This window comes from Mya arenaria, chromosome 17 (genome assembly GCF_026914265.1).
Source record: "Mya arenaria isolate MELC-2E11 chromosome 17, ASM2691426v1".
In the NCBI taxonomy this organism is placed as follows: domain Eukaryota; kingdom Metazoa; phylum Mollusca; class Bivalvia; order Myida; family Myidae; genus Mya; species Mya arenaria.
This window is the reverse complement of record NC_069138.1, coordinates 40,902,332-40,917,904: the sequence shown is the minus strand read 5'-3', so window position 1 is coordinate 40,917,904 and position 15,573 is coordinate 40,902,332. Positions and strand designations below refer to the sequence as shown.

Genomic DNA, 15,573 nt, shown 5'->3' with positions numbered 1-15,573 from the left:
CGGATATTCCCTTCCATAAAAATAATCTGATTGATAAAATTCATACAAATCGTTGTTGTTTTAAACTAAGTGATATACGCGGAGACCATACATCTCACAGGTTTGAATGCAAGTGAACCGTGCATGAAACAATAACATACGAAAATTACTATCATACTACATGGACAGTTAGCAACCGCATGCATTCTTCAAAATTAGTACAGTGGTAATTTCTACAGGGATACAGGCGAGCAAAACAGTCACCAAAAACAGACAGGCCGGGCCCCAATATCACAACAGTACTTAATAAGTAAAATCTCTATATCAATATCAACTCTTTTTAACACACACCAACATAGTATGATTCTAAACTTAACTTAATTCTTTTGAAAGTGCATCGTCCCATAGTTAGAGTTAAATAGTTCTTGGGCAATCACAATGAGTAGTACACAATCGTTCCATGGGTTATTAATGGCGTTAAAAATCCCGTAACACTCGCATAACCTATGAGAGAACGCAGTTTAAAAGGATAAAAAACATGTAAGATTTTAAATTGTTATGTTCGTATGCGGACAAATGAGTTGAGATTGTGATTGTGAATTCGGGCTTAAGTATTTTTATGATATTGGAACGAGGCAACCACTACAATCTGACCTTGACTTTGAGCTATCCCGGCTACATGAGCACCAATCCCTACACAGAAAATGCGCATTGCAAGAGGGTGTTCATCAAATGGTTGGAAACATGTTTGCTTTCAACGATTCAGTCTATAGTATGTCAAATATAATGTGGATGCAAGTATGTCAAGTATAACGTGGATGCAAGTATGTCAAGAATAATGTGGATGCAGTAAGGTCAGGTATAATGTGGATGCAAGTATGTCAAGTATAATGTGGATGCATGTATGCCAAGAATAATGTGGATGCAAGTAAGTCAAGAATAATGTGGATGCAGTAAGGTCAAGTATAGTGTGGATGCATGTATGCCAAGAATAATGTGGATGCAAGTAAGTCAAGAATAATGTGGATGCAGTAAGGTCAAGTATAGTGTGAATGCAAGTATGTCAAGAATTATGTGGATGCAGTAAGGTCAAGTATAGTGTGGATGCAAGTATGTCAAGTATAATGTGGATGCATGTATGCCAAGAATAATGTGGATGCAAGTAAGTCAAGAATAATGTGGATGCAGTAAGGTCAAGTATAGTGTGAATGCAAGTATGTCAAGTATAATGTGGATGCATGTATGCCAAGAATAATGTGGATGCAAGTATATCAAGAATAATGTGGATGCAGTAAGGTCAAGTATAGTGTGGATGCAAGTATGTCAAGTATAATGTGGATGCATGTATGCCAAGAATAATGTGAATGCAAGTATGTCAAGAATTATGTGGATGCAGTAAGGTCAAGTATAGTGTGGATGCAAGTATGTCAAGTATAATGTGGATGCATGTATGCCAAGAATAATGTGGATGCAAGTATATCAAGAATAATGTGGATGCAGTAAGGTCAAGAATAATGTGGATGCAAGTATGTCAAGAATAATGTGGATGCAAGTATGTCAAGAATAATGTGGATGCAAGTATGTCAAGAATAATGTGGATGCAAGTATATCAAGTATTATGTGGATCCAAGTATGTCAAGTATTATGTGGATCCAGGTATGTCAAGTATAATGTGGATCCAAGTATGTCAAGTATTATGTGGATCCAAGTATGTCAAGTATTATGTGGATCCAAGTATGTCAAGTATAAAGTGGATCCAAGTACGTCAAGTATAAAGTGGATCCACGTATGTCAAGTATAATGTGGATCCAAGTATGTCAAGTATAATGTGGATCCATGTACGTCAAGTATGATGTAGATCCATGTATACCGCGGATGCACATAGGAAAAGTATTACGTGGATGCAAGTTAAACGTTGATGGAAGTATATCACGTCTTGTATGGTTGCAAGTACGCCCAGTTTAACGTACACGTAGATGCAATAACGCCATGTATAATGTGAATAAAAGTACGCCAGGTTTATTGTGAGTGCAAGTTTGTTTAATGTGGAGTTTAATGTTCAGAAAGTTTGTCAAGTATGATGCGGATGTTAGTGAAATCCGAAAAGGTAGTCCTAACAATAAATGTGAAATAATTGAGCCTAAAGCTAGTTGTTCAGTGTTTCTATTACAAGATGGATAAATACTTTTGCAAGCAAAGTTTGCAAAACTTTGACATTTGAGACTCATTACATAAACTAGATATTGCTTTTTTGAAGAAAACGCTTGTCTCATTGTGGGGTCGTAGCAGAGAAATAATCACCAATGAACATGACATTTGTACTTTTGGACTGGAGACGAACAAACGTAAGGCTCATCTTCTGTTCGTGATCAGCTAAGTTTAAAGTTCCCGGGTTTAAGCGTTCTATAGTAATTGAGCGGAAACGAAGTGTGACGAACGGACTGGTGACCAAAAATCGTTTTTCACCAGAAGGTGAACTTGACCTACTGACCTTAAAATCAATAGGAGACATCTACATATGATGACCAACTAGCATACCAAGAATGAAGTGCCTGGGCCCAAGTGTTCTTTAATTATCATTTTAACCTACAGGTCACAACGACATTGACCCTTGACCTACTGATCTCAAAATGAATAGGGGACATCTACTAACCATGACCCAACTGTATGAAGTTTCCTGGGTGCTGGCGTACCTTAGTTATTAAGCGGAAACCGTTTTTTCACATTCCGAAGAAAATGTATAATAGTGCACAAAATGAAAATGAGTACTGCTCACTGATTTTGAGCAATTACTCAGCGACACGGGTAGATTTTTCTGCTTTATTTTTTTTTCTTTTGAATATTTTCAACAATTTTTTTTTATCATATTCTCAATTGCGATTGAGACTTGACTTACTTATATAGAAGAAGAAGAGTTTATTAACTATAAGCTTACAGCCCATGAGTTACATATAATATAAACATGTACATTATATATGATGATATTGGGGTACGAAGACTACGCGCATGTTAATATCTACATTTAAGTCAATGCAATTAAAAATGCTTCGCTAAGCTTTTATTTCTTCAATGAATGAATCTGAGGTCCATGGAATATCAGGTTCATGGTTGTGATAGTAGTAAGTAATATATAAATACAGTTTTTATTCCGAGAAAGGGGAAGGGGCCTGGGGCATTTGAGAAGGGAAAAAATTCGCATCGTTTTAGTAAAAAAGGGGATAATTGTATATAATGTACATGTTAACTTTGGTAAATTGTTATCAAAGTCAAACTTGACTTGAATTTGCTATCAAACTTCTTCAGGGCCCTTTTACCAGTCACGAGGAAGTCCTTTCTTCAGTGTTGGGTAAAAACTACCAGTACTATTTCAAACATTTTGGGGACCAATGCATTAAACTTATAATAAAGCAGTGAAGATATCGCTCAGAAACATCATTAAGTAAAGCGAGGGATTCGCATTACATAAAATAAAATAAAAATACTGAAAGGGGAAAACTTGGGAAAACTTATCTAAGTTTTCGAGGGAAATGTGCCGTTAAACGGCCGCTGTTATATAAAATAAACAAATCCAGGATATATATTACTTGCGTTCCATATGCTCTCCATTATTGGATGTATACATTAAATGAAATGAATGAATGAAATGCAAAAAAACTAAGGCTAAACACGACGGGTAAATGCCGTTCCCAAAAATATCTTTACTTCCACCTACTTTTCAGTGAAGAGCGGGTATCGTGTGGCGTCGTTCCGGTCACTAGAGGGTGTGGCGTAACAGTTGGGGACGACCAATCGGAGGTTTTCGTCCACATCTTCTAGTTCGAGGGCGGAGGCGAGCCACTCCCCCAGGGGGATCTCCAAGGGGAACTGTAGCACGGGAGAGACGAAAGTGTTGTTTCTGAAATACACGACATAATTACGAGGCAATTGAAAACGTGATTAACAATAGAAGACCCACCGCCCAACAGAAGAAGCGGAAGAGGTGTAATTGGTTTTCCAATTTTCCAAAAATAATATGAGCTGTCACAGGAGTGCACATATCCCTAAACGCCGCCTTGACACAGGAATGGAAAATATTTCTAAGAAAATGAACCACAATTTTGTTATATAATTGGTAAATTGTTATCAAAGTCAAACTTGACATGTGTTTTTCAGTGTTAAACACGTGAACCAAAAGGTATTCACAGCCATTGAACCAGTGAAAAGGAATCGTGAAGATGCCAACTTTTGGTAAGTACTAAGGGAAAGGGCCATAACTACGTAAACAGAGGGTCTGAACACAAAGTTAAACTTGACCTGTAGTCAATGGCGTTGAACATGTGTACCAATTATGTTACCAGTCGACCTTGTAACGGACACCATTTTTACCTCCAAATTATAGGTTGAAAAGGGAACATGACGTTAGAAATGTGTGTTTTGTAACCAAGGTCGATTTCTGTTATTATGTGTACTAAATAACATTTAAATCCGTCAACGCTTTCATAAGTTATTGTCCGGGCATCGTATTTTTGTTAAACCTGAGTAGAAAAGGAGAGAGACATGTTTTCGTAAAAAATGGTGGTTTGTAGCCAAAGTAAACTTGATCGGTATTTTATGGCGTTAAACATGTTACCGAAAGTCGTTAAAATTCTTCAACACGGCCTTTTACAGTTATTGTCGGTACAGCATTGCTTTAGCAATTGCTAATTTAAAAAGGGATCATAACTCTGTTTGAAACCAATGGCGAACATGACCTATAGTTTATGGCATGTGTATAAAAAATGTTTAAATCCGTCGACCCTGTGATAAGGTATCTCTTGGACACCGTTTTTCTTTTACAAATTCTAAATTGAAAATAACACATTTTCTTTGTAAAAAAAATAGTGGTGTGTAACCAAGAGTGAATTTGACTGTAACTGACGGTGTTAAACATGTCTAGCAAAAGTTATTTCAATGCGTAGACCCTTTTATGAGTTATCCTCCGGATTAAATCAACCAATCGACCGACCAAACGACTCACACGCTTAAGTCTATATCCCGCCCCCCCTCCCCCCTCCCCCACCCCTGCTAAACTTTTGTGGGGTATAATAAGAGTAACTCAGGCAATCTAGACTGTTTTCGGATCCCCAGTTAAATTTACTGATTTCACTTCTTCAGATTTTAAAGTTTTAATGGATAATGTTTAATCTTTCAAAGACTCCTGTTACAGTAAAACTGTGAACATTGATTTTCACCTGGCTATGTAAATAAGAATCCAGGGATTTGATCATTTCTTAATATATTTTCATCCATTTAAAGATGAAAAACCTTTGGTTACATTGCAAAGATCAAATAGTTGATGATAATTTAGAAAGTTATTCTAGTACAAGGTCAGGGGTCAGTTTGCAGAAAGGGCTAACATGTCTTTGTCGCGCTAGCATTTTAGATGCTTTTATACATTACAGCTTGGACTACATATAACCATACATTACATCTTGAACTACATAGAATTAAAATTTTCAGCTTGGACTACATATGATATGCATTACAGCTTGAACTACATATAACATGCATTAATACTTGAACTACATAAAACCATACATTACAGCTTGAACTACATATAACATGCATTAATACTTGAACTACATAAAACCATACATTACAGCTTGAACTTCATAGAAAAATGCATTAATACTTGAACTACATAAAACCATACATAGAATTAAAATTTTCAGCTTGGACTACATATGATATGCATTACAGCTTGAACTACATATAACATGCATTAATACTTGAACTACATAAAACCATACATTACAGCTTGAACTTCATAGAAAAATGCATTAATACTTGAACTACATAAAACCATACATTACAGCTTGAACTTCATAGAAAATGCATTCATACTTGAACTACATAAAACCATACATTACAGCTTGAACTTCATAGAATATGCATTAATACTTGAACTACATAAAACCATACATTACAGCTTGAACTCCATAGAAAATGCATTAATACTTGAACTACATAAAACCATACATTACAGCTTGAACTCCATAGAAAATGCATTAATACTTGAACTACATAAAACCATACATTACAGCTTGAACTTCATAGAAAATGCATTCATACTTGAACTACATAAAACCATACATTACAGCTTGAACTTCATAGAAAATGCATTCATACTTGAACTACATAAAACCATACATTACAGCTTGAACTTCATAGAAAATGCATTCATACTTGAACTACATAAAACCATACATTACAGCTTGAACTTCATAGAAAATGCATTAATACTTGAACTACATAAAACCATGCATTACAGCTTGAACTTCATAGAAAATGCATTAATACTTGAACTACATAAAACCATGCATTACAGCTTGAACTTCATAGAAAATGCATTAATACTTGAACTACATAAAACCATGCATTACAGCTTGAACTTCATATAACATGCATTAATACTTGAACTTCATAAAACCATGCATTACAGCTTGAACTTCATAGAAAATGCATTAATACTTGAACTACATAAAATCATACATTACAGCTTGAACTTCATAGAATATGCATTAATACTTGAACAACATAAAACCATACATTACAGCTTGAACTTCATAGAAAATGCATTAATACTTGAACTACATAAAACCATACATTACAGCTTGAACTTCATAGAAAATGCATTAATACTTGAACTACATAAAACCATACATTACAGCTTGAACTTCATAGAAAATGCATTCATACTTGAACTACATAAAACCATACATTACAGCTTGAACTTCATAGAAAATGCATTCATACTTGAACTACATAAAACCATACATTACAGCTTGAACTTCATAGAAAATGCATTCATACTTGAACTACATAAAACCATACATTACAGCTTGAACTTCATAGAAAATGCATTCATACTTGAACTACATAAAACCATACATTACAGCTTGAACTTCATAGAAAATGCATTAATACTTGAACTACATAAAACCATACATTACAGCTTGAACTTCATAGAAAATGCATTAATACTTGAACTACATAAAACCATGCATTACAGCTTGAACTTCATATAACATGCATTAATACTTGAACTACATAAAACCATGCATTACAGCTTGAACTTCATAGAAAATGCATTAATACTTGAACAACATAAAATCATACATTACAGCTTGAACTTCATAGAATATGCATTAATACTTGAACTACATAAAACCATACATTACAGCTTGAACTCCATAGAAAATGCATTAATACTTGAACTACATAAAACCATACATTACAGCTTGAACTTCATAGAAAATGCATTAATACTTGAACTACATAAAACCATACATTTCAGCTTGAACTTCATAGAAAATGCATTAATACTTGAACTACATAAAACCATACATTACAGCTTGAACTAAATAGAAAATGCATTAATACTTGAATTACATAAAACCATACATTACAGCTTGAACTTTATAGAAAATGCATTACCGCTTAAACTACAAAGAACCATGCATTGTAACAGCTTCAAGAACATAAAACCATATATTATTGCATAAAGTACATAGAATCATACATTACAGCTTAAACTATATAGAACCAAACATTACAGCTTTATCTTCATAGAACAGTTGGTAGGGGAGTGTCATTTTCAAACAAAGACCTTGTTGTAGTTTAAATTACATGCATTGGCCAATAAACTCTAAATACAGCCTGTGGATAATTAAACGACCTCTACAGCAATGTTTTCCTTGTGTACAAAGACCTCCTCCACCCACCTGTAAAAGTGCATGTTCACAATGAACTGTCCCTGTGACACCTGGGTGACGGTCTCTGTGAGCGGCACGATGGGCTTATCAGCCCCCGGGTCACGTGGCAGCTCGCACTGTACTTCCACCATGTACGTGTTCGTGTTGCTAATCGACCCGCTGGTGTACGTGGGTAGGTACTTGATCACGTTCTTGTAGAAATAATGTGTTTCGTTGTACTGAAATTTAAGAGATAGTTGTAAAACACAAATTTGGGACCTTATTTTAGACCTAAATTTAGCACACGTTCTAAATGAATATAGTAAATGACTTTTACGTACTGCAGATTCAACGCAACTATTTCAGGGTGTATTGAAATGTAACTAATAAGCACTTTGGTGCAGGACACGAAAACTTAACACTGACAGTAAAACAGTCTGCAAATAAATAAAGTAGAAGACAGCGTCTCAACAAACATACAGTAATAACAAAATAGTTTTCCTAATTCCAGATGAACACATACAGAACTCTGTGTTCCGCACTCGTCAAACGGTATTGCTATGGTGATGAACTGCGTGGTTGCCTCCTTGACAACATTGCACGGGCCAGTGTACGTCAAAGCCACTTCCAAGTGCTTCGTTTCAAGATTCTTGTCACGTGAGCGGTCAAAACTCGCCCGCAACAGCCCGTCCGTGCACTCGAGAATCGGTTCTGGGCCTGGGAAAAAATATTACACATACAGATAAATGTCGCCGAACATGACCAGATACTGGTCACATTGAAACAATATATATTAAATAAAAACATATCACTAGAATACGATATTCTCCCTAGATGTAACGAACGAATCTACAATATTGGACACTTTTTGAAATGTTCAGTCGATGGTTCAGTATTAAACTTTTAAAGACAATATAAACGAATGTATTTTGCTTGTAAGGAATTTTGTGTGATAGTCATGTATTTGATCACGCACGTGTAGGTGGTGAATTGTCCATGGGCGTGCAGGTGACACGCGCCATTTCGGTCTTAGTACAGACGCCAATCTGCCACGTGGACTGAGCACAATCGGCTAGGGTCCCCTCGTTACCCGTGCACGCCACGTCCTTGACCACCATCGGTTCCGTAATGACGCTCGTGTCAAAATTCACCGAGCCCGCCAATGCGGTGTTAGGGCTTAAAATAATGAAATATTGCAAAATGTAAGATGCGCATTTGCCTTTTAAATCGTTAATTTTGTTACAGAAAATGTAGTTCCATTTTGTTTATATGCAAATAAAAATGTATAAACATAAATCACAGGACTTTAATTTAGGAACATATATTGATTTTCATATTTGGTGTTTTATATATAAAAACTACTAGACTGTTTTAAGAGATTTTGAAAAATTCTGAAATTGTTTGTCGACAATTTGCGATTCTTACAACTGATTCTAAAACTTAAAATACATAGATCAATTCAGTCCTTAATAAAAAAAAGTCAATTGCCAACGCCACTAGCCAGTCTATAATGCCATTGGTCAATAGCTAAGACCACTGGTCAGTCTATTAGGCCAATGGTCTTTGTTAAGGTCATTAGTCAGTCTGTAGGGCCACTGGTCAATATCTAAGACCATTGGTCAATAGCTAAGACCATTGGTCAGTCTATAAGGCCTCTGGTCCACAGCTAAGACCAGTGGTCAGTCTATAATCCGACTGGCCTACAGCTAAGACAATTGGTCAGTCTATAAGGCCACTGGTCTACAGCTAAGACCATTCGTCAGTCTATATGGCCACTGGTCAATAGATGAGAATATTTCTTAATTTCTTAAGTCACTTGTCAATCGCTTATGCCACTGATCAATCACTAATGTCCCTTGTAAATTACTAAGTATTGGCTAATCGCTTAGGTCACTCACTCGTAGCAAAGCATTCTACAGACGACCTTGGCGTCATTGAAGCCCCATCCGTTATCACAGACCGTGCCCCATTCGTTAGTTCCAGGTCGTTTAATCTGGACCACGCCCACTCCCGTCAGGTCGGAGGGGCCGCGCAGCCGGATGTCAGTGCTGGGGTCGGTACCTGTGGAAACACAGTGTAGTGAAATATAGCATTACAAGTGTGGTTAAATGCGTTCGTTTATGTGTATTTGTGAGATTTAAACATGTGTCCTGTGTGTCTTTAGAAGGCCACATTGAAAATAAGTTTTATATTCAATTCTGTGATTATATCACATTGTGAGCCTTCCTAAAATAAAGATGTATATTCAATTTGCACATCAAGGAAAGGAATACTGGAAACGCTGTTTTTGTGTGAATCAAATGGGAAATATGTACCTCCATATAATAAATGCTATGTATGACAGTAGCTGTAAGTGTTGCAACAAGTATACTATTCCACTCACAGTTGCCATCGTCGGGGACAACAGGTGCGGCGGTGACGGTAGCGGTCTGGGTCGGAGAAGGGGTCTGGGAGCCCGTGGGGCAGATGACGCCCACATCTTCGCTGTGTTCACAGTCGCTGGTGTTCAAGAACTTTTGAGGGCACGAGCTCAAGTCGGGCTCAGTGGCTTCGCACTTAACGTCATCCATCCATATGGGTCCCGTTCCCTTTCCGAAATATTCTGGGTCGTTTATCGTCACTGCCGTGGCGCCACCTGGACTGTAAATATTAATATTTATTCAATATTTACATTATACATTTATAAGATGTTACGAGTGCTGAGGCCAATGGAACTACCGAACCCACTAACAGTTTACCACATTGCGACGCTGGGTGTGGCGTATTGTATCATGGTTATTGTCTTTGTCTTGAAAGCACTCGTGGACATTCCAAAAGCTGACACTACTAAAAACTTGGTTGTGATAAAAAAAACACATTGATTTTGTAAAGTTTATGTGATTTAATCGAGCATAAATAAAGTTACAATGGATATGTTTACCACTACATGTATCGAGGCTTAGCACCAGCCTGACTCAAATAATTTTATTTCGATATGGAGTTGCCACCGTCTTGCATTTAACCCTCGCTGTGCAAATCTAAATAAGGCATTTTAATATCTCTTCAATCGCCTCGCCCGCCATTTGCATAAAATTGTCAATAAATGATTCATCACATATCTGCACTTAACGGGTGGGATGATTTAAGGAACTATTCGAGTTCGCTGGTTATACCATGCACATTTTCATTCCCGCAACCTGATTATCCATCACATTACCAAATATTACTTTTTGATACGCAAAGGAACATTAATGTGAACGCGTTTGGTTATTTATAGAACATGAGATTCACTCAACTCATGCCAAACAAATTTTAGCAACAATCTCACTCACGCTGTAGAGCCGAGCTGCCTGCAGACTACGATGGCGTTGTTGTTATTGGCGTCCCAATTGTCATCACAGACCGTTCCCCACGTACCATTGTAGAACACCTCTACCCGGCCCTGGTTGCTGTTGATCGACCCATTGTCATCTAGCCTCACGTCACCATCTTTCTGACAAACTTGAGAAAAAAGAAGCATGATGGAAGGTTTTGCACATATCGGGACGGCGTACGGAAAGAAGACATTGAGGGGGGGGGGGGGGGGGGGGGGGGGTAGATGTTAGATGTCAAGAAGATGCCCTGAAGATAAGTTTTGTTCAATTCTTCTAAATGTTGATATATAGATGTATTAATGCACAGACAACATCTGGGTGTCGTGTAATAACGAATGCTACGATCGCTTTCATAAGAGTATTTTCCGTAAGAGTATCGCATTGTTTAAAATCTCTCCTCGTTACGAAATAGCTATTATGATACTCGATGCCCCCGGGACATAGATCTATAATAGTGATACTGCATGGTCATATCTATAATAATGATACTGCGTGGTCATATCTATAATTATGATACTGCGTGGTCATATCTATAGTAATGTTAATGCATGGTCATATCTATAATAACAAGAGATGTTTGTCAAACATTATGCCCCCCCCCCCCCCTGAGCGCCATGTTGTCAGGATTATATGGACAAATAAATGAAATATGCATGGACCGAAATGACAGCTGATTTGTTGCTGTTTTAAGATTATGACCATTAAAGTGTGAGGATAAAGTGTGTTATGACCGTCATGACCTTTGACTCTATGAACTCAAAATCCAGAGTCATCAGCTGGTCACCAGAAACCTAAATGTCAAGTTTGAGGGCCATGGGTGCAGGCATTGTCAAGTTTTCACAAGACAAGTTTTTTTTTTCTTCAAGGTCACTGTCACCTTGACCTTTGACCCGATGTCCCCTTAAATCATAAGGGGTCATCTACAAGTCAGATGCAACTCCAAGTCAAGATTGAAGGCCATGGGTTCAGGCATTGTTGAGTTATCACTCGGACAACCTTTTACCATTCAAGATCACTGTGACCTTGACCTTTGGCTCTATGAATCCTAAAATCAATAAGGGTGATCTACTGGTCAGGCTTAACATCCATGTCAAGTTTAATGATCATAGGTTCAGGCATTGTTGAGATATCAGTGGGGGAAGATTTGTTAACTTTTTTGCGTTAAAGGTTACTGTGACATTGACCTTGGCCTGATGACCCCCAAAGTCGATAGGGGTCATTTACTGGGCAGGCCCAACCTTCATGTCAAGTTTGATGACCATAGGTCCAAGAATTGTCGAGTTTGCTTTCAAGGTCACTGTGACCTTGACCTTTGACCCCTAAAATCAATAGGCGTCATCTACTGGTCAGGCCCAACCTCCATGTCAAGTTTGAGGGCCATGGGTGCAGGCATTGTTGAGTTATCACTTGGACAACCTTTTATCATTCAAGGTCACTGTGACCTTGACCTTTGGCCCAATGACCCCTAAAATTAATAGGGACAATCTTCTGGCCAGGCTCAACCTCCAAATCAAGTTTGAGGGCCATGGGTGCAGCCATTGTCAAGTTATCACTCGGATAACCTTTTACCATTCCAGGTCACTGTGACCTTGACCTTTGGCCCAATGACCCCTTAAATCAATAGGGACCATCTTCTGGCCAGGCCCAACCTCCAAGTCAAGTTTGAGGGCCATGGGTGAAGGCATTGTCGAGTTATCACTCGGACAACCTTTTACCATTCAAGGTCACTGTGACCTTGACCTTTGGCCCAATGACCCCCCAAAACAATAGAGGTCATCTACTGGTCAGGCCCAACCTCCAAGTCAAGTTTGAGGGCCATGGGTGCAGGCATTGTTGAGTTATCACTCGAACAACTTTTAACCATTCAAGGTCACTGTGACCTTGACCTTTGACCCATTTAGCCCAAAAAACAATAGGGGTCAGCTACTGGTCAGGCCCAACCTCCAAGTCAAGTTTGAGGGCCATGGGTGCAGGCATTGTCACGTTATCACTCGGACAACCTTTACCATTCAAGGTCACTGTGACCTTGCCCTTTGGCCTGATGACCCCCAAAAACAATAGGGGTCATCTACTGGTCAGGCCCAACCTCCATGTCATGTTTGAGGGCCATGGGTGCAGGCATTGTTGAGTTATCACTCGGACAAGCTTTAAAATTATTTTACCATTAAAGGTCACTGTGACCTTGACCTTTGACCCGATGACCCCCAAAATCAATAGGGGTCGTGTACTGGTCAGGCCCAACCTTCATGTGAAGTTTGATGACCATACGTCCAGGAATTGTTGAGTTATCACTCGGACAAGCTTTGGTCTACCGACGGACCGACCGACCGACATACCGACATGCCTGTGCAAAGCAATATACCCCTCTTCTTCGAAGGGGGGCAGAAAAATACTACATGGTCATACCTATAATAAAGTTACTGGATGGTCATATCTATAATAATTTTACAGCATGGTCAAATATATAATAATGATACTGCATGGTCATATCTATAATAATGATACTACTGCATGGTCATATCTATACTACTGCATGGTGGTATCTATAATAATGATACCACATGATCATATCTATAATAATGAAATTGCATGATCATATCTATAATAATGAAACTGCATGATCATTTATATATAATGATTCTACATGGTTATATATATATATATATATATATATATATATATATATATATATATATATATATATATATATATATATATATATATATATATATATATATATATAATATATAACTTTATAATCGTGACACTGAATGTTCATATCTAAAATAATGATACTACTGCATGGTCATAATGATATATATGTAATGATACTACTGCATGGTCATATCTATAATAATGATACTACTGCATGGTCATATCTATAATAATGATACTAAGTACTGCAAAGGTCATATCTATAATAATGATACTACTGCATGGTCATATCTATCATAATGATACTACTGCATGGTCATATCTATAATAATGATACTACTGCATGGTCATATCTATAATAATGATACTACTGCATGGTCATATCTATAATAATGATACTACTGCAAAGGTCATATCTATAATAATGATACTACTGCAAAGGTCATATCTACAATAATGATACTACTGCAAAGGTCATATCTATAATAATGATACTACTGCATGGTCAGATCTATAATAATGATACTACTGCATAGTCATATCTATAATAATGATACTACTGCAAAGGTCATATCTACAATAATGATACTACTGCATGGTCATATCTATAATAATGATACTACTGCAAAGGTCATATCTACAATAATGATACTACTGCATGGTCAGATCTATAATAATGATACTACTGCATGGTCATATCTATAATAATGATACTACTGCAAAGGTCATATCTACAATAATGATACTACTGCATGGTCATATCTATAATAATGATACTACTGCATGGTCAGATCTATAATAATGATACTACTGCAAAGGTCATATCTATAATAATGATACTACTGCATGGTCAGATCTATAATAATGATACTACTGCAAAGGTCATATCTACAATAATGATACTACTGCAAAGGTCATATCTATAATAATGATACTACTGCATGGTCATATCTATAATAATGATACTACTGCAAAGGTCATATCTACAATAATGATACTACTGCATGGTCAGATCTATAATAATGATACTACTGCATGGTCATATCTATAGATATTAAATTTAATGGTACTGCAATCGATTTGTTAACCCTAGCCACAGGCAGCAGTTACGTGGACAGGACCCAACCTATGGCCACGCCCCCCCCCCCCTCAAATCAATTCTATTTTCATTACCAACATGCTTGAAACATGAACATACATCACAAAAACTTTATATCAACCAAAAATTCAATGATTTTTTTTTTCATTTTTTTTTACTAATTTTCTTTTAGAGGGGGGTTGCCATAGGGTGGGTCCTGTCGACGTAACTGCTGCCTGTGTTCCTAGCTTGTCGATCATTCATAAAGCACTTTTCAACAAGTTTAATTTATATATAAATATAAATTCATATTTTTTAATACTCATAACAGAATCCGAAACTCCGATATGAGCTGATTTAAATTCACAAAGACATTGAGAAAATTCCACAGTTGAATATACGAAAGCAAAAGTATTTTTAGACATACCTGTTTCGTGGAGTCGATCAGCAAAAATAAATAACACTATAAAGATAACTTTAAATCCGACTAAACTCATGGTCCCTTCAATTACGTCAACATTGTGCTATACAGGTAGATTTATTTGATGTGATTATGAAAAAATGTCACTCGATTGTTTATATGGCATAAGTGGCATGTGCACCGCTTTTACAACTGAAATGAAAATCTTTAATCAATCCGTTTTCAGTATCGATATTTTAAAAAGTGAAAGATAATTACACTTCTATCTGAGTGCCTCTTTTTAAAAAAAAATATTGTTGGCAAATCGAAGAAACAACTAAATTATTGTAATATTTATTTTGCATTGATATAAGCGAGGAAAGGAAACTTATACTA

The 15,573-nt window shown here is 36.9% G+C and overlaps 1 protein-coding gene across 1 annotated transcript in view; it reads right to left on the bottom strand.

The window, feature by feature from the left end:
• The window catches only part of LOC128223487 (mucin-2-like), a 42,871-nt gene extending 27,312 nt beyond the window's left edge, over positions 1-15,559 (bottom strand). The window contains exons 1-8 of the mRNA XM_052932767.1: positions 15,205-15,559; positions 11,003-11,171; positions 10,075-10,331; positions 9,590-9,752; positions 8,668-8,867; positions 8,215-8,408; positions 7,722-7,930; positions 3,692-3,874 (exon numbers count right to left, since the gene is read on the bottom strand). Coding sequence (XP_052788727.1) covers positions 3,692-3,874; positions 7,722-7,930; positions 8,215-8,408; positions 8,668-8,867; positions 9,590-9,752; positions 10,075-10,331; positions 11,003-11,171; positions 15,205-15,274 — 1,445 coding nt within the window. The 5' untranslated portion in view covers positions 15,275-15,559. The remainder of the gene's footprint in view (positions 1-3,691; positions 3,875-7,721; positions 7,931-8,214; positions 8,409-8,667; positions 8,868-9,589; positions 9,753-10,074; positions 10,332-11,002; positions 11,172-15,204) is intronic.
• Positions 15,560-15,573: the final 14 nt, after the last annotated feature.